The following is a 26,319-nucleotide window of genomic DNA, read 5'->3' as shown; positions in this document are numbered from 1 at the left end:
GCTCATGTTGGTACATCCATCGCATCACATTCGTAATGACGGCCAGTATGGCGGCTATTACCTCCGTTTCACACGTGTAGCTTGGTGAAGCGGCGAAACGATGGAGTACGCGACAGGCGAGGCTGCCTCCGACGGGCAGTGCAAGATCCTGTGCTGCACGTGCGGCGTGCCCGTCGAGCCGAACCCGTCCAACATGTGCGTGGCGTGCCTGCGCCAAGAGGTGGACATCAGCGAAGGCATCCCCAAACAGGGCACGCTCTACTTCTGCCGCGGCTGCGAGCGGTACCTGCAGCCCCCGGCCCACTGGGTCCACGCCAGCCTCGAGTCCCGGGAGCTGCTCGCCCTGCTCCTCAAGAAGATCAAAGGCCTGAACCGCGTCAGGTTGGTGGACGCCGGCTTCGAGTGGACCGAACCCCACTCGCGTCGTATCCGCGTTAGGCTCACCGTGCAGAAGGAGGTGGCGGGCGGCACGATCCTCCAGCAGGTCTTCGTGGTCGAGTTTGCGGTGAACCACCAGATGTGTGACAAGTGCCACCGGCGCGAAGCCAAGGACTTCTGGCGCGCCCTGGTGCAGGTCCGCCAGAAGGTCCAGCACAAGAAGACCTTCCTCTACTTAGAGCAGCTGATGCTCAAGCACCAGGCCCACAAGGACTGCCTGAACATCAAGGCGTGCCACGACGGCCTCGACTTTTACTTTTCCAAGAAGGACGAGGCGCGCAAGCTGGTCGACTTCCTGCAGACTATGGTGCCGTGCCGCTACGTCATGTCGCAGCAGCTCATATCGCACGACGTGCACAGCAACGTGTTCAACTACAAGAACACCTTCTCGGTGGAGATCGCGCCCGTCTGCAAGGACGACGTGGTGTGCCTGCCGCCGGCGGTGGCGCGCTCGCTGGGCAGCATGAGCCAGATCTGCGTCTGCCTCCGCGTCACCAGCTCCATCCACCTGATGGACCCGAGCACCCTACAGGTGTCCGAGCTCAGCGCTCAGCAGTTCTGGCGTAACCCGTTCCAGGGTCTCTGCGCGCCCAAGCAGCTCACCGAGTACATCGTCATGGACGTGAGCCACGTCAAGGACGTCGACCGGACTTTCTTTGCGGGGCAGGGCAAGCTGTCGTTCCGGCACGTCCTCGCGGACGCCTGGGTGATCCGCGCGTGCGACCTGGGCACGCACGAGAACTACACGCACTGCCGCACCCACCTGGGACACCTGCTCAAGCCGGGAGACTCGGTGTTGGGCTTCGACTTGGCCAACGCCAACATCAACGACGCGCACTTCGAGAAGCTCAAGGCGGACAAGCGTCCAGAGGTGGTCCTGGTGAAGAAGGTGTTTGGGGACCGGATGTCACGCAGTCAGAAGCGGCGCTGGAAGCTCAAGCGTCTGCAGCTGGACATGGAGACCGAGACGAGCAGCGTGGCCCGCGACTACACAGAGTTCCTGGAGGAGCTCGAGGAGGATGCCGTCTACCGGCAGAACGTCAATGTCTACCTGGACAGGGAGAAGCTCGCCGTGGACACCGATGACGAAGACGGCGAGTTGCCTAAGATCACGCTGCAGGAGATGCTGGATGACCTGTGCCTCGAAGATGACCCGATGGGAGACGGCCCAGAAGAACCTGTCGCGTAATGACGGGAGCCCCGCATTGGCATCGGGTCTGTGAATAAATGGGATTTTGACGGCACCGTTTGTCCCTGATGGTCCATTCCAGCAACTCATTACGATGACTATCAAAAAAGCACCGTTCATCTCACCCGACGGTTCATGTCAGTATCCATAATGGATGATTCCGGCAGTTGCAGCGTCAAGTGGCAATAGGCATAAATCGTTGGCTGCCGAAATTGCTGCAGTGTCCGCAGGTTCACTCTGGGTCTCGGCCTTGAGCAAGCAGCCTCTCCATGTTGGGATATTCCATTGCTCACTACGGCACAATGCCGCTGGTTCTGCTGTCACTACGATCACAATCGCATGAGATCAGATGCACTTTTGCGTGTGTTGCACGAGTTTGGTGAATGCTGTATGGATTCGAAATCTAGTTTTCCAAGTTTTCTTTTTTAGCGTGCCCTCATTATTTCCTGTTTACAACTCTGCTTCCGGAAGCGCTCTCTTTGTTTGCAGTAAAGACTGACAAGGTCAAGTGCTCTATAGCTAAAGCTAGCCACTTGGTCAAGTGGAAGTGGCAGAAGAGACTGGGTAGCCCCCCCATTTGAAGCATTGCATACTTTTTGAACTTGCAGAACTCCATTTGCAACGCTTTAATTTTATCATTGGCTCTTCAAACTATTTTTTAAACGTGCTTGTACATTAAGATGTGGAGCATTTAGAACTTTGATCAATGGTGCGCACATTAAACCAGGTTGTTGCGATTGAATCGGTGTACCCCATTCAGACAGACACACCCCCTCTACCCACCCCCTCCGAAGGACCTATCAGCTCGCCAGCTGCGCCGCATTGCTCCAATTGTGACCTTGTCCAGCACACTGAACACCTTTCGCAAAATAGTGTGTGTCCACGCCAAAGTAAGTGCCCACCAACTACTTTTAAAACCTTTGAGATGTAGGTAAGCAAGGTAGATATCAAGTGCCCACCCCAGCAAACCTCCAAGCTAACCAAGGTTCTTTACATCAGCTGCTGGGGGGGGGGGGGGCTGCAGTCGCTTCTGTTGCTTTTGGCGCCAAGGATGGCGCGCTTTCGGCAGCTGCTCTCTTGTCGGGCATTTCTGCTCCCCTCGGCGCTGAGGAACATGGCAGCACCTGAGGAATCTATATCGGCGGCGGCCGCAACCTCGGCAGTAGTGAAACGTGGCCGTCCACTTCACTACACCGCAGACGAACTGAGGGAGCGGAAGAACGACATTCATGCCTTCGCATTCACAACTCATAAAAAGCGTTGAGGTGTCCTCGGAATATTTTTTTAATTAAGTTCTTATTTTAAAGCTTTTTGCACCTCTTTGTTTATGTTCTATTTCTTGCAGTATGTTTTCTTAATTTCCATGCAACTTTGCACACGCCAGCATGTGTTTCTTTCGTCTTTTTATCACAAGTCATTCAAACTTCTGCTTACAAGGGTCTAAGAGTGATTGACGGTGAGGCTGCAGTTTCTGGCGTGTCAGCAGCTGCAAAAAACCTTTAGCAAGTGTCCAACATGAGGCCTGAATTTGCACTTTTAGTCCAGGGAAAATGATGCAAGCAAGCCAGCCATTCGCATTCATTTTCACTCAGCGAGACATGACCTCTTAGACATGGGATACCACCTCACTAGTTTATTGGCAAGAACAGAAGACTAGATACATCTCAGGAACATCAAAATGTACAGGCACCTCCGAAAGAGAAAAGACACAGTCCTATATTGTGAGTGCTGCCTTTGCAACGATGCAAATGCACGCTTTCAACAAAATTAGATGCTCGATGCGCAAAACGCCTAGTGCACGCAGGATGGCGCCATTCGTTGCTGTTTGAGCACTTACATTTGCTCTTGGTGCTCTTTCGAGGCCTTGCTTGGTGTAGCACCATTTCTGCATTCTCTTGTGCAATCTATTTCTTCTACAGCTGTGATTAGAGGCATGCATGACAACACTCTTTTTCCGCGCGCTTCACCCACTGCAACGTGCTGAGTAACCGCCTCTGTTAGAGTACTGGACGAGTAACTAGAGTAAAAATTTCACAATCACATTTATGACAAGAGACCAACAGCATACACATGCCATCTGAGAGTATAACCTAATGGATGTGACATTCTCTAAATGGATATTGAATGGGTACCTCCAGTGTAGACTTCCAACTATAGCTTATGGAGAACACAGAGAGCTTTCAATGCGAAAGTGGATGCTTCTGGTACAATCATATACATCCCACATTTCCAGTTCAGGGGCTGCGCCATCTCGGCGGCTCCAGTGTTTGCATCAGTAGGTTTGCATCAGAACTCTTTCAAAAGCCAGAGCTTTCTTCATTGCTGCAGTAGGCCCAAATGAAACATAGGACATTCCAATAGAAGACTATAGTGTCAACAGTCACCCTAGGAAACCTTTTATCAAAAGCCTAGAGCTGTCTCTCATATTCAACAGACCGACAGTGGTGCCTGCACTGAAGGTGTTCTTTTTAACGAAAAGACAAAACGCGGAGCATGAGACACTTGCTCCTGGAATGAAGATAACCACAATTTTCTGCAAACAGAAAAACATCCAAAACGGCACGACGAGGGTCCTTTTTCTTATCAAAGTAGTCTCACAGCTGGGAATTTTGGTTCCATCACAAAAATGTGTAATTGACCCTGAGCACAGAACATATGTTAGCTTTCATGTCGTTCATCCTGTTGTTAACAGCACACTGTCATAATACTTTTCATGGGCTAAAGACAGAAACACAGAATTCTAGACTTTCCAGAATTGGCTAATAATTCACATAATCACTTTCTGGAGTTATTCATAATTATAATTTATGACCTTGCATTTGTAGTTAAATTCCTTTCTGACATCTGTAATTACAAAATGTGCATGAGATCTACAAATAACTTTGAAATGATTTAGTAATGTCAGAGCTCATACGAGGAGTCACTGAAAAGAGGAAGCAGAGGGCATCTGCCTTACTTGCCCCGCCGTCAATTCGGGAGGCTTTCACTGAACAAGTAAACTTTTATATACTTTCAGAATGATAAGCAATGCTCTAACCATTTCAGAGACCTAGCAGAAATAATAAAACTGACCTTTACTGTACCCAGACCCAGCTACAGTCCATACATCTGGTGAAACAGAGGCATCGATTGTGGCAAACATAAAACACTGCATACTGAAAACTCAAGGAATGAGGCAATTAAGGCAGACGTTCTGCACTTCTGCTCTTTTAAGTATGTCCAAGCAATTTAGCCAGGTATGGTATGCTAATGGCCAAGGGAACACATGCCCAACATAGGCTAGTATTTAACATTTGCTGCACAGCATTCATACACAAGCAGCTTGCCATGCTAGACCAAAAATAAGTACAAAAGCATCACAGATGCTCAACAGATCTTACTCAAAACTCACAACCGCTGACTAGAGGTGCTTCCATGGCCATTAACAATGAACAAACGGCCAGCATCGTGGAACAACTTCAATACTAGCAAAATATCTCGTCGAAAACACTCGCACAAAATAATTTTGGTGTTTCTCTGCATCCCCGTCATCAATGCCAACACTCCTGTCACTAGTATTCAAGGATAAAATCCTACAGGCCCATTTCTTCGCTCCTACGCCGCTGAACTCCTTCTGTGTAACCAAGTTGCTAAAACAGTGGCAGCATCGTCGGCACCCATTTCCTGTTGACAGTGTTCATAGCACTTGTGGGTGCAAACAATCAACACCTGCTAGGTAAGAAGGCCGTAATGCTAAATTTTCAATGTCGCCAAAAAAGTAGCAAATGCAGGCATAGATTGGACATGAGTGCTGCATCAGTGATTGGCTGAAACTTGTCTTCGATCGGTGAGAACAGGAGTCTTGGCTGACTGCTGATGCAGCACTCGTGCTCAGTCTGTGCCCATACCTCTTGAGGTGACGAAACTTCAGCACTCGGGCCTTGGCATCTAGGTGGTGTTGAAATAACCCGTCGCTCCACAACATCGGATGGTGCCATGGGATCGCACCAGAACGGTCGACCCAGAAAAAGAAAGCACGCGCAGTCTAAATTTACCTCTGAACTCGACAAAACATAAATCTTTGAATTTTTACGGCAAGTGACCCGCACCTCTGATTTACGCCTGAAGGAAACAAACTCGATACCGGCCAATGGGTCCAAAACAACCGACCCAAAGTCCTAGAAGGAGCCCCAGACGTCTCGAATGAGGTCGTCCCAGGGACCCGATGGGCCAGGGAAGTTACTGCAACTCCATGAACTGTCCAAGGAGTTGCTGCAAGTTCATCGGCCATCCAGGGAGTTAGTGCAACTTCATGAGTTGTCCAGAGAGTTAATGGGACCCCATGAGCCGTCCGGAGAGTCAGTGCGACCCCGGGTGCCGTTCGGGGAGTTACTGGGACTCCATGAGCTGGTCCCGAGTGCCATCCACCTCGGCCATGGCGTCGTGGGCCTGCCCCTGGCCGCCGTCCGTGCCCCCCTTGCGGGTTGGGATGTACGACCGGATCTTGGTGAAGAGACCACCCACAGAGAAGGGGCTAGATGGGGGCTCTTGGCTCTCGATGCCCATTTCTGCAAAACGCCGGCGGGACGGTTAGTCCTGGAGCAACATTGGGCTCACTCTTTTGGCAGTCCATGGAAGACGTGGCTGTCAGAGCAGAGCTATACCGTAAAATACTGGGCATGCAGCGAGGTTACACCAAGTGCCCACCTCCAACAATTTTAAACATTTGAGTGCAAAGGACATACCAAGCGTTCACCCCCGGACTTCTGGGCCCTCTTAGCTAGCCAAGGTGCTGCCCCTCGTTGGCTGCTTCTCCGAGCACGCCGGTGCAAAGCCGTGAAGCCCATCCATCATGTGCCCCTTCATTTTTTTTTTTTTTTTTTTTACCACAAGTTTAATGAGCATTTTTTTTTTGTTTTTTCTTTTATGATTACCTCCGAATTTCGGGTGCGCCCTTGCTAGATATTTTAGGGAAGTCTGTTGTAGGATAAGAATAGCAGCACAAGCCCCTCCTACAAAATTTTCTGCTCATCAAAGTTGGTTGGTTCCCCCCCATCTCCACTTGCTTCTCTCCAACAATCCCTCTTCTCGAGTGGAAAGAGTAGATGGCTTTGAGGGATGAGCTTGCCCTGCTATCCTCAGCCTACAACAGACTATAGGTGCTCTTTCCCAGCTAGTATGAGCGATTCAGTCCGATTAATTCATGGCCCTGCTGGAGATTGGGAGCCCACTCACACTTAGAAGCATGACCAGGCTCAGTGAGCTTCAACATGCAGTACAGCACCAATGTGCACAATTTGGAATTTGTTCATTAATGTCTTAAGAACACTGTAGAGAAACTGCAATCGGGGGAAAGAGGCAGATTTAAAAGTGAGGTGAAGTCTACTTTAGCAATACTAGAACCTTACGAGCACCAATGTGCATGATAGCACCTATGTTTAAAACCATGCTTTTGTTGGTTGGTGACACTCAAAATACTGCAGAGGGGGTGACGCTGTAGGCAAAGGGTAGCGTATTATGCAGGTGAAGGCAATTTCATGAATCACAGAATTAAAAAAAAAAAATGTTTTCACTGTGGCAGTTTGTGCTAATAATGGACAGGCTGAGTGGACCTTCTGTAGACAATTGGTATAGATGAGTTTAATATCTTATACAAAGTTAGCAATGAATATGAGTTAAGTCATTAGAGAAAAACCCAGGTTTGTAAATCTTAGTAACAATAACTTGTGCTCCTTGTTATTTTGAGGCGTAGTTTCTTGGAAGTGTGCCGTATCTGCTCTTGTACATGGCTCACGCATGCTATTTCATGGACTATGTTAGGCTATGTGCATCCAGTACTCTGAATGAGCTGAGTGGAGAACAAGCTGATCAGCAATATTGATAAAGCCATGACCCTCCTTTGAATTGTACAGTGTGCTGAACTGTTAAATATAACACGCGAGCATCGGCCGGAGAGGCTGCCTGCGTCATCTGCTGGCGCAGTCCCGCCGCGGTCGATAATATTAAGCAGTAATTTCTTCTTTTTTTTTTCCTGTCTTAAAAAAAAAAAAAGAAAGAAGACAGCATTATCTTACATTATACCGGGCGTTTCAGCGTAGCCGTTCAATAAATCCACAAATTAAGGTGGTTAATACATATATATACAGGGTGTTTCAGAGAACGCAGGCCAAATCGCTCCTGCGAAAACTACTCATCGCAACAAAAAAAGGCTTGTGGCGTTTTGGTTCTGGGCCATTTAGGAAAATTATTAAAGTCCGGGATAATTAAGTTGTTAATTATTTTTGCGTAATTAACTTTTTTTAATATTGTGCTTAAGGGCATAGTTTAAATTAGAAAATTGCTCAGCATCATCGAAAAACACAAAATCAATAAATTGCAGAACGATAGAAGGCACGCGAAGCATTGTACGGCTTTCTGAAAAACCGCACAAAATCGGCGGGTTTTTAAGTTTCGGTTTGCTATCAGAGCACATCTCAGCCCCGGCGGCACCGCGCCCCGTGGAGAGATAGTGCAACCAACCTCTGCTGCGCCGTCATCGCGCGACGCAGCAGGGGCTGGTTGCACTATCTCTCCACGGGGCGCGGTGCCGCCGAGGCTGAGATGCGACCCGTCGTGGCGTTGCTCCATCAAGGCTGTATAAACATACAGAGCAAAATCTTTTTTTTTTTTCGAAACGTAGTAATAAACTTTGAAGTGGTAACTCTGACAGTACGCATCTTTGACTTATTAACTTTTCCCGGTCCATTGATTTTTTTTTTTAATATTTACCTTACTTCACTTATATATATATATATATACATATTGGGGCATAAACTGCCAGCCACGGCGGACAAAACATATCAATTAACTAGTTAGCAAAAATTAACTTATTCACCTTTCATTAATTCAAAATAAACATATTTCATATTGCAAACGTGCCGGGTTTCATCGGAAACAACTAAATAAGTACAATTTAGGAAGACCTGGTGCGGTGCTGCGCTAACGTTATCAATCGTGCTACAGCTGCAAGGCTGGCCGTGCCAAAAAGCGCTTGGTAAGAAACGGAACAACAGCGCGGGCGGATCGAAGTTGGATGCCTTTTGGGACCCAGAACAACAAAGCACGTGCCCCAAATATTTTTATAAGTGACTGATTTAGTGATTTTTGATGATGCCCACCACCTTCCTAATTGTAACTATCTGTTTATTTTTACAAATTTAAAATTTGGCAAGGTTTAGGTTAATTATTCAGTTCTTTGGTATTCTTATATTATTATTATTTTTTTTTTTTATCTCTAACGTCCGTCATGGCTGGAAGTTTGTTCCCGGAAAGAGTTCCAGTTTTTCTTGACCACCGTATTTTTAGGAATACTCTCGAAAATCTTCGCTGAAACACCGGGGTATATTCGAGAGCCATTTGGGAGTTTTAGTATTTTAGATTTAGATCCGGTTTTAGCCACTGATGTACCGTTCCTCCAGAGTAGGAACAAAAGCTTGTTCGTCCTCAACGTCAGAATAAGTTCCCGTTACAAGTTACAGCAGTTCAAAAGGAACGCCCGCTCTATTTCTAAGACTGGAACGTGCCGTTACCTTCGCGTATTTTTATGAAAATTCGGGGTGGATAGTCCGTAACTAAAACAAAGCGAGCGAGAGAAAATATCGACATCAAACCACGTGCCGAGTTGCCACGATTACATTTGTTCCAGTTCCTTGTTTTCGACTCACTTCCCCGATTCCTTCAAGTCGGAAGCTAAAGTGGTCGATAGCAAAAAGCCTAAACGCCTCCTAAATTCGGGTAAAATTGCAGACAGAGAGAGAGCGAGAGTGTGTGTGTGCTCAGCACTCGCCGACAGGATACTATGGCTAAATCGTCCATCCTTTTCCGTCGGGTTAGTTGGTAAAAAAAAATAATTAAGCCTGCAACTGGCCAAACTGCGCGCGATGTCAGGCGGGACCGAACCTAGGAATGGTCCTTGTGATACAAGGCATGTCAAGCAGTTTGTGCCTTGTGTCAAGGAGGTCGTCTACGAGATTCCTCTGTGGTATAAGCAGTATAAAGCCCGGTTCACACAGTTGCGTTTGACTGCGTTGCGGCAGCGAGACACCAGGACATCCCTGCTGCTTATATCGCGTGCCAAGATGATTCTTTGAATTGGATTCCAAGCTTCATACGAAGCACAGATGTGCCGGTGACTCGCTTTCGGTTCTCGCCGCAACGCACTCAAACGCACTCAAACGCAAGTGTCTGAACCGGCCTTAAGTCTACTTGGGACAGACCGGCCGTCGTTTGAACGATAGGCTGCGTGAGCACGCGGCCTCGCGCTCACCAGTGGCCCGCGTGTTCTCCTGCGTTAGACAACACCCAGGTGACGTGGGACGCAAGAGGGGCAAGCTGGGGAGAGAGATCATGGAAGCGGCAACTACAATCTTTCAATAATGATAGCTGAGACACCAGACGCCCACTGAGGCAGACTAACTTCCGGCTGTATAAACATACACACAAGAATTTGCTTGCCCGTTTCGCAACGTCCCGATATGGTGCGAAGGCATCATAGGGCCTAAGGCTTGCTTGTGCCGCTGCAAATTTTATTTTCCTCTCACATTCCTTTTTTTTTTTTCTTCAATTTGTCTTTTTTTTTTTTTTTTTTTTTTATTCGCATCTATATATATATTTCTGCCACTAGACGTTGCACCGCGGGCCTCCATGGTACGGGCTGCTGCCTTTCGCGGCTCTCTAGAATTAAAAAAATAAAGACTAAAGACGACGAAACAAAAAGAAGAGCATGTACGTGCGCGTGCCACTGTGCGCGCGTGGAAGTTCCAGTAAAGTAAACCTTCGGTTGTTAGTCAGTGTATGTCCTGCGCGTCCGTCTTCGCTTTGCGTCCCGTCTTTTTTGCGCTGTTTTTCATTATGTCGTTCAACCAACCAGTCCAGCAAGCTACCGTGTTACGTTTAGGCTCTCGAGCTAAAGATCGATGATCTTGAAAAAAGAGAACGCAGGAACAACTTAGAAATACACGGACTAGAAGAAACATTAAATGAAAACCCGTTCTCACTCACCGACGCTGTACTCAAAGAAATATTTGAAAACAAACTAGAAGCGACGATAAAAAGTATGGAACGCATCCATCGCTTTGGAAAACAAAATGGCCGCTCCTAACGTCCAGCCATAATCAAACTCATGGATTATCGGGGAAAACAGGGTATACTACAAAATGCAAGGAAATTAAAAGGCACTAACATACCCACTGGAAAATACTTTTCACTTTGGGTGTGCTCCATTAAGAAGCTTCTTTGGGACAGCTCTCGACCAAAAAGAGAGCAAGGAGACCGCGAGTGTCTCTGTCATACGATAAGTTCAAAAATAAAAGCTGAAACCTACATCTGGGATCAACAACAAAAAAATTACAGGAAGATCCATTGGTGGATTTTTCGGGAATGCGTTAGCATGACCATTGGAAACGCAACAAAAAGTGAAAGGGTCAGTGTTGGCGTTTCCTTTGGGAAACGCCAACGCTGACCCCTTCACTTTTTTCTTTTGTCTTTCTATTTTGTTTCCTCTATTTTTTGCTGCCTCTTTTTTACCTCGTTACAGGGTCAGTGCTAGCGTTTCCCAAAGGGGAGCGAGTGTGCCGTTTCCCAAGGGAAATGCTAACGGATTCCCTAAAAATCCACCAATGAATCTTCCTGTAACTTTTTTTTGGCCTTTTCCTTTTTCCCTTTTTTTTTTGTGCTCTGTTTGAATACGACGACACCCTTTGGGAAACCCTGGGGAGTGGAAAAAGCCGACCAGCTATAAATATCTCGTTGTAATCATTTGAAGTGGTTTAAAATAGAATCGCCATGTGGAGTATAACAGAAAGCGAGGAACAAACAAATTGTGGTATCTTAGGAGAACGCTTGGCAGAACTCCACATTCGGTTAAACTTCTAGCATATAAAACCATCATTAGACCTATCCTAGAATACGCGCCCGAAGCTTGGGATCCCTGGCAGATAAATTTTGTTAAAGAGCTTGAGGATGTCCCATCACTGGCCGCGAGGGTGATTTTTTCACATTTGAGGCGATCAACGTCCGTCACGGGACTTGAAACTTCAGCAAAATTGCGACCCCCCTGATCAATAGAAGGTTAGGCCAGCGTGTTAAATTGTTCTTCCAGATTTATATTAAAAAACAAAAACTCCTAAAAATTGATAGCTGTAAATACCTAAAACCAAGAGCCTTCTACACTGAACGATTACGTCTTTCAAAAATAGTGACTCCTGGTACTGCTTCAATAACTACATTTAAACGACAATTTTTGTGCATCCAATTATTCAATGGAACAACCTACACAGTGACGTTGTTGACATTGGTTCATGTTCAGCTTTTGAAAATTTCCTAGATATTATTTTTCAGTGCTAATTTGTTTTGACGATGTATAGTCATTGTGCTGTTTAGTGTATTGTACAGGTACTAACCTATCAATATTTGTATTGTTATAAACCAACCATGCTTTATCAAATTTTGGTAAAACAAAAATTCGCCAGCACACGGCTGGAACTCCCCTTCGATCGATCGATCAATCAATCAATCAATCAATCAATCAGTTGAACGCTGACAGAGCGCTAGTGCCGAATGTGTGACCCATGCAACCCGTCAGTCGTGGGTAACAAAGAAAATTCAGCACTATGGATTGCTATGAACAAACTCGCCAGAACGCAGGGGTGAAGCTGCGCTGAACGGCATTTTCATATGATCAAAAATGATGTATCAGATAAGCGTTTGCTCGCGCGTAATGGCTCGATTTATTTTATTAGCGTTCATATCTATAAACGTTTTAGTCGAAGATCGCGTATCGATGGCTGCGTCGCTTGCCGACAGCCTAAAACGAGCTGCGTCGAAGTGGACCCGACACAAATCGATTAATGGTTTGTTGGTTTGAGACGTACGCATGAGTTATTATAATGACGACGATGCCAGGAAGCTACACCGGGTGACCGGGGCGCTACGTTCTAGCCCTGGACGTCAATGCATCGGGGGTGGCAGCCGTCTACTTTGACTGGGCCACCACCTGGAGCCGCTGCCTTCAACAAAGCGAGCGAGCGCACCATCAACCGCTAGGGCATTACCATCCAGAACGTCCATTGAACAGCCTACCGAAGGTCACCTTGGCTCGCTTGCCTAGTGGCCTGAACCGCCGTCGCACCTCCAAGACTCGTGCGGCGGATCAGAAGAGCACGTCGTCCTGAACACCATCAAACAGCCAAGGGTTTCCCAGCCGCATGGTGAAGGCTCCGGACAGCACCCTTTGCCCAGGCACTTCTTACAGCTGGTAGAAATGTCTTGGCAAACCCCGAACCTTCAAGCAACGGTGCTTGCGATGTTGAGAAGACCGTGTCGTCCCCCCTTGTATATACCATCTCATAATCATCATCACTAGACGTGGCACCGCGGGCCTCCATGGTACGGGCTGTCGCCTTTCCGAGGTGCCACGGCTCTCCTGAGCCAATAAAGATTACGATTACGACTACCTTGCTCCGGTATCTGAAATTCATGTTTAAAGCCTTATATGTCTCATCGTTCAGCCGACCCTCAAAGTCCTTGAGCGAAGACACGTCGACGACACGAAACGTACCAAAACGTTCACGTGACCACTCAGGCGAATTGGAGGCAATGAAATTAAGGATGACAAAGCGAATTAAAAAGAATCAAAGTGAATTATGGACGATTGGAAAATCACCCATGTTGTCCCTATTCATAAAGGTGGTTCAAAAAAAGAGGTTTCTAACTACAGGCCAATATCTAACAGCCATCTCATGCAGAATTATTGAACATGTTTTATATACAGGAATAATGAAACATATAACGAACAACAGCATACTAATTAATCAATAACACGGGTTTCGTAAAGGCCTATCTTGCACGACACAGCTCGTAGAATTTTACCATCAACTGGCGTCCAATGTTGACAATGGAGGGCAAACGAATTGTGTTTTTCTAGACTTCCGTAAGGCGTTCGACACTGTGTCGTATCCGCCCCTTCTTAGTAAACTAGAGTCGTTAAACCTAGACTCAAGTGTGATCCGATGGATCGAAAATTATTTATTTCAACGTCGCCAATCTGTTGTCTTGAACGGAAAAAGTTCGGAGTATGTTAACGTAACGTCAGGAGTCCCACAAGGCTCGGTCCTTGGACCCCATTTGTTTTTGATTTATGTAAACGATATTTCCCTGGGAATTGCCTCCTGTATAAGGTTGTTTGCTGACGACTGCGTTGTGTATAGGAAAATTAAGGACGAACAAGATGCTGCTACGTTGCAACGAGACTTGGATTGTATTAATACTTGGTGTTCCAAGTGGCAGATGAATTTAAATCCAAAGAAGTGTGTACACCTGAGTTTTACCAAGAGAAAGAAAAAAAATTGGAAGTACTTATCAGATAGATAACGCCCTAATAAATAACGAAACTACCTACAAGTACCTTGGTGTCACACTGTCATCCGACTGTTCTTGGATTGCTCAAGTTGATGATGTCATCCTAAAAGCTGGCAGGGTGCTCAATTTTATTCAACGGAATTTGAAATGTTCACAACCTGAATTAAAGAAAACCGCGTACTTAACATGTGTTAGGCCGATTTTAGAATATGCCTGCGCCGTCTGGGACCCTCTGCACATAACCTTGATTGATAAATTGGGAAAAATTCAAAATAGAGCTGCTAGGTTTGTACTGGGTCGTTATGGGGTTATGGGTTATGTACTAAAATGAAAAGCGAATTGAATTGGGAACTGCTTTCTTCTCGGCGAGAAAAGTTGAGACTGAACGAGAAAAGAGTCAAAGTACAGGCTAGCTGGTGGAAGTCAACCATTTCGTCGTTTACCCTGAGACTGTTTTTTTTTTTTTTTTTTTTGAAGAGCAGAAGTAACAGAAAAACAGACAGGTCTCAAACTCAGCTACACTTTTATTTCAACAACTTCCTCTTATATAGTTCGTTCTCGTCGTCATCAACCAATCACATACGACTTGTCCTTTGCACCGTGACTTTACAGGTTCCACGCTATCACTTGGAAACGTTGGGAGTGTCCGCTTCTTTTGTGATAGCGTGGAACCTGTAAAGTCACGGTGCAAAAGGACAAGTCGTATGTGATTGGTTGATGACGACGAGAACGAACTATATAAGAGGAAGTTGTTGAAATAAACGTGTAGCTGAGTTTGAGACCTGTCTGCTTTTCTGTTACTTCTGCTCTTCAAAAAAAAACTCAGGGTAAACGACGAAATGGTTGAGACTGAAGTTTTTATTTCTGATATATAATGATAAAACTGGCATTAACAGATAAGTATATTTAAAACACCCACATTATATTTGTAGGCGGACTGAACATGCTTTCAAAATCCGAGAGTACCACGCCAGGACGAACATGTATGCAAATTCTTTTTTTGTTGAAACCACTGCAAAGTGGAATAGGCTGTCTGAAGACCAGGTGTGCTCTACAAATGAAGATGTATTTTTTCAAAACTGTAACCCCCCTGCAATAACGCCTCCGGCAATGCGGGGTAATCTTTGAATAAAGAATAAAGAAAGAATATTCAATGGGAATTAAAAAAAACTTTAAAGCGAATGTCAAAAAAGAGAATGTGAAATATATGTATATATATATATATATATATATATATAAATATGTGTGTGTGTGTGTGTGTGTGTGTGTGTGCGCGCGTGCGCGTGTGTGTGTGTGTGTGTGTGTGTGTGTGTGTGTGTGTGTGTGTGTGTGTGTGTGTGTGTGTGTGTGTGTGTGTCAATCATCTGCGCTTGGTCTTTGTCGCCTTCAAGTGGTCTTGGGGATGACATAAGAGACCCTGTGAAATTTATTAAATGCATTTAGGTCGAAATTAACATATTGGCTCTTTTACTACCACGCACGTTGTATACGCATTCATAGAATGAATGAAATCAAATCGTGTTGAAATGACATCTTACATAATTTAACGGTTCTCTGCAGTCATGCACAAATTCGTGTTCAAGAAAAACCTACAACTAACGTTTATACAAATTCTATCTGCGCCGTGGGTGTGAATAAGCATTCAGTTACTAAGCGATCGCAACTGCAAGATGTGAACGTAAAAATCGAGTTACGCGTAGCCCTTTATTTTGTAATGTCGTGTAGTCCCTGCTTATTGATTTGTGTTATTGTTATTTTTAGCTATGTCGGTGCATGATTATTGGTTGAATGTGTGTACTCATGAAATTATCCGGTTTTAGTATGTAGTTTATATTGATTCATTCGTTGTTGCTCGGTCGATATGTTTTCCGTGTGGTCATTCTGTTGGCATAATGTGCATCTCTAAATAAAACGATAATAAAAAGATAAAAACAAATACATTATGCCTATTGTGAGAGGCGCATTATGAACCTCTGTTTTTTTTTGTTTTCTTCTTCTTGTCAACGGGACCTCGAATAAATTGTTTTTCTTCATTGGACTGATCCACCCTGCTTGGGCCTGCGCTGGCCTGAAGTATTTCGTAAATAAATAAATGAATACGCAAATAAATCATGCTCGGGACAAATTACTGAATGACCAAGTAGTGCACTCGATATCCTAACTACAGAGGAAAAAAAAATAATGCACATTTCAATATACTCTTTCTTTTCCTTCTCTTTTTTTTTTTTTTTTTTTTGTTTAGTTTGCAGTCAGCCGACATTACTTATAACTAATGGGCCTAAAAATAACGCCGAAAACAAAATTATAACAAATTCGTCCCCCCTCCCCCCCCCCCCCCCCAAAAAAAAAAAAAAAAAAAAAAGTTTTGCCGTACGTTTAGGAGTTTGCCGGCCGTTATCTGATTAAAAAAAGTCCTAAACAATTTTGGAAAATTTAAAATGAGAAAATAGGCCCCCAGTTCCCGGTGGCCGACGCTATATTCATTCCCATTCTTTCGTGGGGGGGCTTCGTCGCCGGTCGCCATTTCCTCGGTGGTATAGTTTCCGAAAATTGTATTAAAACTTTTGAATCCGATAACGACAAGCTCCGAAGCTTTGGCATCTGGCCCGGAACGCTGACGCTGCATGTAGCAGGAGCGTTCGACGCAGCGTTGGGCCAATACTCGACACGAGTATTTAAAGAACCCCTAAAAAGAAAAGGCAAATGTTTTTAAACAGTCTGTTTGGTGCGTGCCGAAAATATAAATTTTACGCAAAAAACATTGACGGCGCGAGACGTGATTGGGTTGGTAGTCACCTTCTTTCCACCTATTTTCCCTCTCGGCATTTCGGGCGCGTGGAGCAGAGGTGGATAGGCTTTGCCTTCACGTTGAGGTAGAAAGAGGGAATAATCATCTCGTTGAGCGAGCGACCATTCCATAACGTCATGGACTTTGCGCACAGAATTTTGAAATAAATCTCTCGCCGTCAATATTGAGTCTAAACTGTTATTTTTTTCGCCTAAAATTTATTTTTTTGACACGTGTGTCCCAACCAGACTGTTTAAATAAATAGTTGTTTTTCTTTTTTTAAGATAAGATAATAAATACCCGTCTGAAAATGTATTTGGAACAGTACTCAAGTTACTTTCAGTACGAACTATTTTGAGTAGAGAACAAAAACCTTGAGAAAGTAATTGAATTACATTCGAAGATACTTGGCAAGTTTTGCGAGCTACTAATATAACAATAAAAAGTCAGAAAGGAGGCGCTTTTATTTTTGACGAGTTCTCTGAAAATCACATTTTGCTTTTCGGGACAGGCACCATAATGCGCGCCGAAATACTTTAGGGATCATCGGTACTCACGTATTGTAGACATGGCAACTGCCGTGCTTTAGTTTGACGGCAGGTTCGGCTCATGACGCACTCCGCAATAAGTGTGTAATATGACCCGTCGGGATTCGGGGTACTTCACATGTTGTCCGGCATTGCATATTCATAACAGCCGAACTATAAGTTGTTCAGGCAGGCAGACTTGTTGATGAGTACGCGAGTGAACGACACACACACTCAGGAGAAACATCGAATTCGAGGACGGAAGCCATGGTCGCTGTTTAACAACCAAGAGCGAGTACTTTGTCCAACCAGTCAAAAGCAGCACTTCAAACTGTAAAAAAAAAAAAAAAAAAAAAGAAAATGAAAAAAAAGTAAGGTCAAGAAGGAAACAGAGGAGCGTGTCCACAAAACCGCTTCTTCTGCCCCAGTTCAAATCATTCTTGACGTACTGAGGTCAAGATGGTCAAGACAGGTCAGGAAGGGTTCTCGAGGGAAAGGAAGAACGGGGAGGAGGAAGCACACAAAACGCTGAAGAGAGGAGGACGTTTCCTCCTCTTTTTTCCGGCATTTCGTCTGCTTCCTCCTCCACAACCTTACTTTCCCTCGAAACTTTTCTTAAGCTGTAATTGACTATAGTTCATAAACGACTCAACCAGGCGGAAAACTGGCTTCGAGGATTTCGAGGATGAAACAATGCGCGCAATCGGAAGGAGATGAAATGAACGCCTTTGAACGAGCTTCTGAACAAAGGTTTTAGCCACAATAGGCACGGAATGAGATTGGGGGATTAGGTCACTGCAACTCAATAAAGCCAGCAGGATCTAGCTTCTTTGGCCGAGGGAGTGCCTCTGCTCGCATGAAAACGTGTTCGCGCATTCTCATTCTGGAACCCCCTGAACCGGCGATTCCCGAAAATGGTCCTGAACCGAGCGTCACGATCCTCCGCTGACGGAACCACTTTAGCTACAGACAAGCGGTGGGGTGTGAGCGTCAAATCCGGATGACGTCACCAGACCTTTTCCGCTTACTCTCGCCCCCGACCGCCAAGTAGGCATATTCGGTATGGGCGACGAAAAATATCAGAACATTTAAACCTGCAAATAGTAAAAAAATAAAGGGGAGGCAAAACGAGAATGTGTGACAGTTATGTTTATGTCTTAAATGCCTTCGATTGGCGTGGCGACGGCAAAACAATGTTTTCGCCCATACTGGAAGTGACCACAATTCAAGATGGCGACGCCCTTGCGAAAAAGGTCAAGAATGTAGGGCGAGGGTAAGATGGGCCGGGGAGCAGGAAGCAGACGGAACGTTGGAGAAGAGAGGGGGAAACCTCCTTTTCTCCTTAGCGTTCCGTCTGCTTCCTCCTTTCCGGCCTTTCTTTCCCTCACCCTACCTTCTTGAGTTTTAACGGACTATAGCTCCAAGAGTGACGTGACATTCAAAGACAGTTCGAAAAAAAGAAAATACAAGAGGACACACAGAGGCGGGCGTACTTAGGGCTATTCATTTGGTCTTGTGTAGGCATTTGGAGACTGTGTTTTGCTCGTGCCTTGTTTTCTGTTCTGTGTTCAGTCACTTGGCTCCAAGTTTGCAATCGGTTCAGTTTATCCCAGGTTCGATGATCCCTAGTTTGTAGATTATTCCGGCGAAATTTGTTTTCCAAGGTTGCAAAATGTACTTGAGACACTGAGTACAAGATAGTGAGAAATGTAATTAAGGTAGAGTAGGCAAATACTCTAGATGGACTGTATTTGCAAGATATCAAAGTACTACCAAACGTATCTGAAATGCAGTATCTTGAGTAGAGTATTTGAGATAGGCACTAGTCTGGCTTGACATCCCTGTACTCCGTTTTGCCCAGAGTCCGGCCGCAGCAGACTCTCTATGCGATCCGACGTAGCCAATCCGGCAGCACCAAAAGTGCCTCGTCACGACGCTCGTGATCTTTGTGCGTTTGCTATATTAACCGACTAAACCGATCTCGCGCAGAAAATAAAAATGCGGGGTCACGACGCATTAATTCACTGTGCCTGCAAGTACCACCCGACATTCAATCGAGAAAAAGAGATTGCGAGTTTTATTGGGGTACTGCGTATAGACCTTCACCAATAATCGCGCCTTCTGCGCGTTGCCATTTTTGTCTGCTGGGCTGTGGGACGTCTTCCGAGCATGCGCTGTTGCTCTGCTGCGCGGTACAGCAGATGCCGCGCATGCGTCGACAGCCCGGTGACTTGGCATTTTTGTTTCCACTCGGGTCATAAGCGCTGGAAAAGGAGCAAACGCAAGCGTCGTGCCGACGCGTGCGCCACGCTGCTCACGCGCGCGCGTCGTCGCCATGCGTTAAATCCAAGACCGCAGTTTGTAGGCTCCGCGCACGCGCTGTGCGGAACACGCAACGCAAACGCGCAGTGCTTGCGTTCGCTCGCATGCGCAATACTGAAACTCGCTGCTGTCGAGTATCTGCTACGTTCAAAGACACGTGAGCCCCGGGACTTCGAAGCAAGAGCCTACGCTTTTCATTACCTTCGGAACGGCTCAATTAGGACCGTGTTTACGCCAGGCATGTATACGTATAGTACAAGTTGCTGGAATAAACACACGTATACATTACTGGTTACTATGGTTCAAAAGATAGGCGTTACCTTAGCTCGAATGTAACGCTTTATTTTCTCCTTACTCCGCATGTGTTGCTTTTAAGAAGCAGTAGCAGCTTTCAACATTTGTGGTCGTTAATAAAGTCTCGCTTTTTAACGCACTGATTCGGGGATAACATTGGCTACACCGACGTAGTACCTTCTAGACATACTTGTTACGGTCTATCTAGCGTTTTCCCCTCGTGTAAATTGCAGACGCGAGCTGGGGTCAGAACGTGATTGGGTGCTCGTGTTGAACGCGCTCTCCTGCAAAAGTAAACTACCGTCACTCGTGACTTTATCAAAAAGTAACTAAAATACGCAACACGTTACTTCTTTTTTTTTTTAATTACCCAAGTCGTCACTTCGTTACCGAACAGTGTAAATGGGTATGTATACATACAACGCGTTACTTGCTGCGCGTTACATAGTACAACTCTGGTTCACGCATGAGGTTCGGACAGCCCTGACCTTGTTGACCGTAAAATTGCGAGTGCAGTACCAGTCCTGCGGTGACCTGCACAACGCGCGGGCGTGAGCCAGACGAAACCGACAAATAGTTACTGCTGGCTGCAGCTGCGTAGCTGCAGTCATGCCAAAGTATGCAGCCACGCGTTGCCCGTCGTCTTGGTGCCCTTTTTCATTCAAAGAAATGCTTCGAGCACACTCGAGACGACGGTGATGGGTCAACGTCATTGCGAATAACTACCAACGTAAGAATATCCAAAGAATATTGCCAGCCAGATGGCGAAAGGTTACGAGCGTTCCCTTGTAAAGAAGCACGGAAGGTTCCTCCCGTATAAGACACACTAAAGGCTGGCTATAGTTTAACAGAATGAGACCGGCGAGACGTCTCTCTCGGAAAATCGGTCAAGCGCCGCTGACTTGCGCCGTTGACTTCCACCGTGCATTCGTTGCACGTGAACACTCGAAGCATCATCGAAGGTAGGAGGAAGGTCGCGCTTAGGCGGGTAAACAGAAACACCTCTGCCGTTCTCGTGGTGTGACTATAGGCGAAGACGGCCGAAATCATCGCCAGGCAAACGGTCGCACGGTTCGCTGACCGCCGGCCCGTTTCCGTGCCGCAGCCGAGGAAAGGTCGCGACGCGGTTGGGAACCCTACCTTTATTCCTTTTCTCCTCCATCTTCTTTAGGATGATGGCCTCCCATTCGGCGTCGCTCGAGACCATCTTGCGAAGCTTGTCCGTCCATGTGAGGTCGATCTCGCCGAAATCGTTGCCGCCAGCTGCCTCACCCTCCGCCATTTTGAATGAACCCTGGGCTCGCTGCAATGCCGTCAAGCCGACCGCGATACACCGACCCTCCGAACCTCCGAACTTCGAGAGAGAAAACTCCGAGGACTGTTTACATTCAACCCGGAGAGTATTATTTTAAACTTTTATCCCACGTTGCGCCACCGGAAAGAGTTAAAACCATGCGCCGAAAACGGAACGCCGCATTTTCGTCCGCCTTTTATTTTTTTTTTTCGTTCGAGAGAAAATGCGCGCCCGTTTCGGGTTTTCGCTCCAGCGCAGCTGCAGCTGGATTTCGCTTTCGCTCTCGCGGAACTCGGGTTCGGGGGTGGGCTTCGTCGGGGTTGAGGTTTTCGGACCTCGCCGAAATTGACGCTGTGACATGTTATTTATAGCCGCGCATAAACAAAAGTCTGTCTGGACGCGTACGCGTCACTTCCGTGGTCAAAACCAACGTTGGACAATACCCACGAGTCGTCTGCTATCGACCCACCATTAGCAGACGACGGCGCCGCATCCGTAAAGCTCTCTTCTCCCGCTGCAGTGGTGTTGTACGGAGGAGAGGAGACACAAAGCCAGACACTTCCGCGCATTTCTTGTTTTAGGTGATGATTATTTTGGTATATGCCGCCAGCTAGGAATGACCAGTTGACGGTGACAGTGGAGGTTTTACACGGCTTCGATTAAGAAGGTATTCTAGAAAAATGTGTGCGGGCAGTGCGGAGGGTCGTGCTCCCGGCGTAGGAATAGCGGTGTGGCGCTGGGGTTCGTTGTAGCATGCCCCGGCTGCTGCAGCATCTGCTCAAAAACATCTGCAGCGCCAACGAAGACACGGGTGCGACCTCGTGGCTTTGGAAAGTGCCTTTTGTGCGCGCGAGTTGTCGTACCGTACACACAAATAATTCTGCTCAGCTTGCTTCACGTGCCTGTGCCTTCGTCGGCGCAAAAAGTCATGCGTGAGATGGAGGGAGAAGATGGAGCAGAGCTTCAATTTGGTTTGCGGACTTTGCCGACAGAGCGAGCGCCGGAAGTTTCTGTAGTAGGCGCTGCAGTCACGTGGTCCTTTTACCATCGCTCTCCTCCGCTATCGTTGCGTGCCAGTATTTAAAAACGCCAGAATTCGATGAATCCGGGCAAGTAGGAGAATGCATGGAGTTGGAGATTGATTTCATATTGAAAGAAAGAACCATTCAAACGGGAAAGCCGACATCGCTCTTTTCATTAAAGATTTATAACATAAAATTTAAAGAATAAAAGGATTCATATAGCGATTTAAATAAAAGCAGATTTTTCTACAATGATTTAAATCAAAGCTTTCCATCTAAATCTATCCTGATTAGGAATTGGCATCTCTGCCATTCATTCATTCATTCATTATTATTTTATTTTCTGTGCTTATGAACATCATATGCCTTGATGGCACTCAAACCATAAGATTACAAATTAGTGAAACAAAAATTATGCTAAACGATTAAAAACAACAACATCCGCTGCATTAAGGGTATTATACAAGCGCTAATTGTATGCGGGGCAAGGAACTAATTGAGACAATTTGATTAACAAACGAAGTAGAATAAACTCGCAAACAACGCCTTGGAACGTGAACATTTCCGACAACGTATGTGCATCCATACATTAATTTTAAAATTTATTAGACTATTTTTTATATTATTTGACATGCCTCAAGTCGCTTGGTTAGGGCATAATATGAGGGGGGATACAACATTTGATGACACAAAATACAACATGCTATAACGCACTTATTGCACACATAAAACAACATATCACTAAAAAATTAACCAATCGATATATTAATAAATACAACACAAAGAAATTTACAGGCCCACATGCCTCATTCCTGAGTACCGTAAAGTAATAATTCACATCATGTTTTGCATTTTGTTTTATCTGCAATTTCCACAAGGGCAGAAAGTTTTACTCAGAAGTGGTAAGCTGCAACGGGGAGTTGATAAATTGGTTCGTAGGACACTTTTGTATGTGAATTTTATGAGGATGATCGTGCCCAGAAAAAGTGCGATAAGGGGTAAGTAATAACCTCTCCTTGACAACAATCTTAAGACAATAAAAGATAGCCTGAGAGAATGCCTGAACAAACTCGTCCAGTTGGAAGATTGAAATTGACAAAACAACCTTATGGTGTTTGGTGTCCCATAGGGTTTAGGCGAAACAAATGACTTGCCGTGGTCAAATATACTTTTTAATGTGTTTGAGGATAAGCTTGGAATCCGCGCGAACACAGGTGAGCGCTTACACCGGGTAGGGCGAAGAACAAACAAAAAGCGACCCGTTATATCTCGATTACACAAAAAAAGAAAACCTGCTCAAACAAAGCAGACGCTTGAAGGGAACCAAGATAACGTTAGAGCAGGATTATTCTTGACAGACCATTCAAAAACGCAGTCTACTGTGGGAAAGTATCAAGGGCAATCGGGATAACGGGGAGACATTTTTTCTGGCACACGATAAAATAAAAATAGGAATGCAGGTTTTTGAGTCAAACAAAAACGTAAAACAAGTCTGCAAAAAAAAAAAAGAAAAAAAGAGAGAATTAACGAATTTAGCTAAATAGTAGAAAATTACGTGCAGCACCGCCTCGCTCGCACCTGCGAATCTTAAGTTTTATTGCAGGAAGTATTATGAATAAAGTGGACGATTTGGAAACAATTTTGCTAACTCACGACCCCCGCGTAACTGCCGTCACGGAGACCTGCTGCATAGTGGCATTAAAGATAGTGAAAATTTTCCACCTTATTATAAGAGGATAAGAAGAGACAGGATCACAAGGGGCGGCGGCATTGCTATTATCGTTAAACAAGTTCATGATATAGCGCGATTAAAGTGTATTGTCATCGGAGAAGTACTGTGGTGCAAGTTTAACGAATCCAAGGAAACCCGAGCAATTTTTATAAGTTGTGAATGCGAAAGCATGAATGTCGCTCTTCCGCTTCCTTTGTTGGTCTGCGGTGCACTGGCGTGGACGGCCACGTTTCGCTACTGCCGAGGTTGCGGCCGTTAACGATATAGGTACCTCAGGCGCCGCGATGTTCCTCGGCGCCGAAAAGAACAACCCCCCCCCCCCCCCCCCCCCCTCCTTCTTGGTAAAGAGTTACAATATCTTGCACGACGACAGCGACCGCGGTAAGGGTGCTGGAATATATTGGTGTGTCATTCCGTGGGTGCTTTTTTTCTTGGTTGGTCGTCGAACATAAGGTTGCATCTTGACGATTAAACTTCGGTTGCAAGTTCAGCAATTGTGTGTCCTCTCTCTCCTGTCCTGTCTTTGTGCGCTGTGCATTTTACTCTTTGACGCAACATCGTTAATGTTCCAAACCGTTTCACACCTCTCGTCTCCGTGCCTCGAAGTCAGGGATCAACGCGTGTCTCCCTTTCTCTCCAAGGTTCGGTCGTACGCTGGAGATCAATGCTATCCAGTCTTCTGTTCCTTTCAGAGTGCAGCTCTTAGGCACCCGCTTCTGGGTGGAGCGGCATCGGCGTCGGCATAACCGCGCGCGTTGCATTATGGGATGTTTCCCCGCTGAAGGTAGCGGGGAAATTTTCCCGCTAACTTAGCGGGAAAATTTCCCTGCTAAATTTTGCAGGAAAATTCCCCCGCTAACTTTAGCGCGTTAAGTTTCCCCGCAAAATTTAGCGGGAAATTGACGTTACCTGACCTCAACACAATTCGGCTTCCCCGCTAAATTTAGCGGGGAAAATGACGTCATGACCTCGTGTCACGTCACCCAAGTACAAACTCAGTCGCAGGAGGAGAGGAGGAGGAAAGGAGAAGGTAGAGGAGGAGAGAAGGAGTGGAGGGTATGGAGGAGGAGGAGCATACACTTCCCTCTTCCTCCTCAAAAGCTGCGCTCTAGTTTCGCATTAGAGAGATTTGTAAACATCTTTCATTTTCTCCAATATGGGATGTTTCCCCGCTGAAGGTAGCGGGGAAATTTTCCCGCTAACTTAGCGGGAAAATTTCCCTGCTAAATTTTGCAGGAAAATTCCCCCGCTAACTTTAGCGCGTTAAGTTTCCCCGCAAAATTTAGCGGGAAATTGACGTTACCTGACCTCAACACAATTCGGCTTCCCCGCTAAATTTAGCGGGGAAAATGACGTCATGACCTCGTGTCACGTCACCCAAGTACAAACTCAGTCGCAGGAGGAGAGGAGGAGGAAAGGAGAAGGTAGAGGAGGAGAGAAGGAGTGGAGGGTATGGAGGAGGAGGAGCATACACTTCCCTCTTCCTCCTCAAAAGCTGCGCTCTAGTTTCGCATTAGAGAGATTTGTAAACATCTTTCATTTTCTCCAATATGGGATGTTTCCCCGCTGAAGGTAGCGGGGAAATTTTCCCGATAACTTAGCGGGAAAATTTCCCTGCTAAATTTTGCAGGAAAATTCCCCCGCTAACTTTAGCGCGTTAAGTTTCCCCGCAAAATTTAGCGGGAAATTGACGTTACCTGACCTCAACACAATTCGGCTTCCCCGCTAAATTTAGCGGGGAAAATGACGTCATGACCTCGTGTCACGTCACCCAAGTACAAACTCAGTCGCAGGAGGAGAGGAGGAGGAAAGGAGAAGGTAGAGGAGGAGAGAAGGAGTGGAGGGTATGGAGGAGGAGGAGGAGCATACACTTCCCTCTTCCTCTTCAAAAGCTGCGCTCTAGTTTCGCATTAGAGAGATTTGTAAACATCTTTCATTTTCTCCAATATGGGATGTTTCCCCGCTGAAGGTAGCGGGGAAATTTTCCCGCTAACTTAGCGGGAAAATTTCCCTGCTAAATTTTGCAAGAAAATTCCCCCGCTAACTTTAGCGCGTTAAGTTTCCCCGCAAAATTTAGCGGGAAATTGACGTTACCTGACCTCAACACAATTCGGCTTCCCCGCTAAATTTAGCGGGGAAAATGACGTCATGACCTCGTGTCACGTCACCCAAGTACAAACTCAGTCGCAGGAGGAGAGGAGGAGGAAAGGAGAAGGTAGAGGAGGAGAGAAGGAGTGGAGGGTATGGAGGAGGAGGAGCATACACTTCCCTCTTCCTCTTCAAAAGCTGCGCTCTAGTTTCGCATTAGAGAGATTTGTAAACATCTTTCATTTTCTCC

General features: G+C 46.0%; 1 protein-coding gene and 1 long non-coding RNA gene across 2 annotated transcripts in view; one reads left to right on the top strand and one right to left on the bottom strand.

The window, feature by feature from the left end:
- Positions 1-1,682, top strand: LOC8043100 (60S ribosomal export protein NMD3). Its single transcript, XM_002416019.5, has one exon. The coding sequence runs from the start codon at positions 101-103 to the stop codon at positions 1,625-1,627; it is 1,527 nt and encodes a 508-aa protein (XP_002416064.2). The 5' UTR covers positions 1-100; the 3' UTR covers positions 1,628-1,682.
- A 4,313-nt stretch (positions 1,683-5,995) lies between these two features.
- LOC8043098 overlaps positions 5,996-26,319 on the bottom strand; it is a 30,630-nt gene continuing 10,306 nt past the window's right edge. The window contains exons 2-3 of the long non-coding RNA XR_005798605.2: positions 21,074-21,287; positions 5,996-6,174 (exon numbers count right to left, since the gene is read on the bottom strand). This is a non-coding gene — a long non-coding RNA (uncharacterized LOC8043098). The remainder of the gene's footprint in view (positions 6,175-21,073; positions 21,288-26,319) is intronic.

The sequence above is a fragment of the Ixodes scapularis genome, unplaced genomic scaffold, assembly GCF_016920785.2.
Source record: "Ixodes scapularis isolate PalLabHiFi unplaced genomic scaffold, ASM1692078v2 PGA_scaffold5__190_contigs__length_132052651, whole genome shotgun sequence".
Taxonomy (NCBI): domain Eukaryota; kingdom Metazoa; phylum Arthropoda; class Arachnida; order Ixodida; family Ixodidae; genus Ixodes; species Ixodes scapularis.
The sequence above is the reverse complement of the archived record's forward strand: the minus strand, read 5'-3'. Positions and strand labels throughout refer to the sequence as shown.

Excerpts from the sequence above, each read along its gene's own strand:
- LOC8043100 (XM_002416019.5), top strand. The coding sequence starts at position 101 with ATGGAGTACGCGACAGGCGAGGCTGCCTCCGACGGGCAGTGCAAGATC.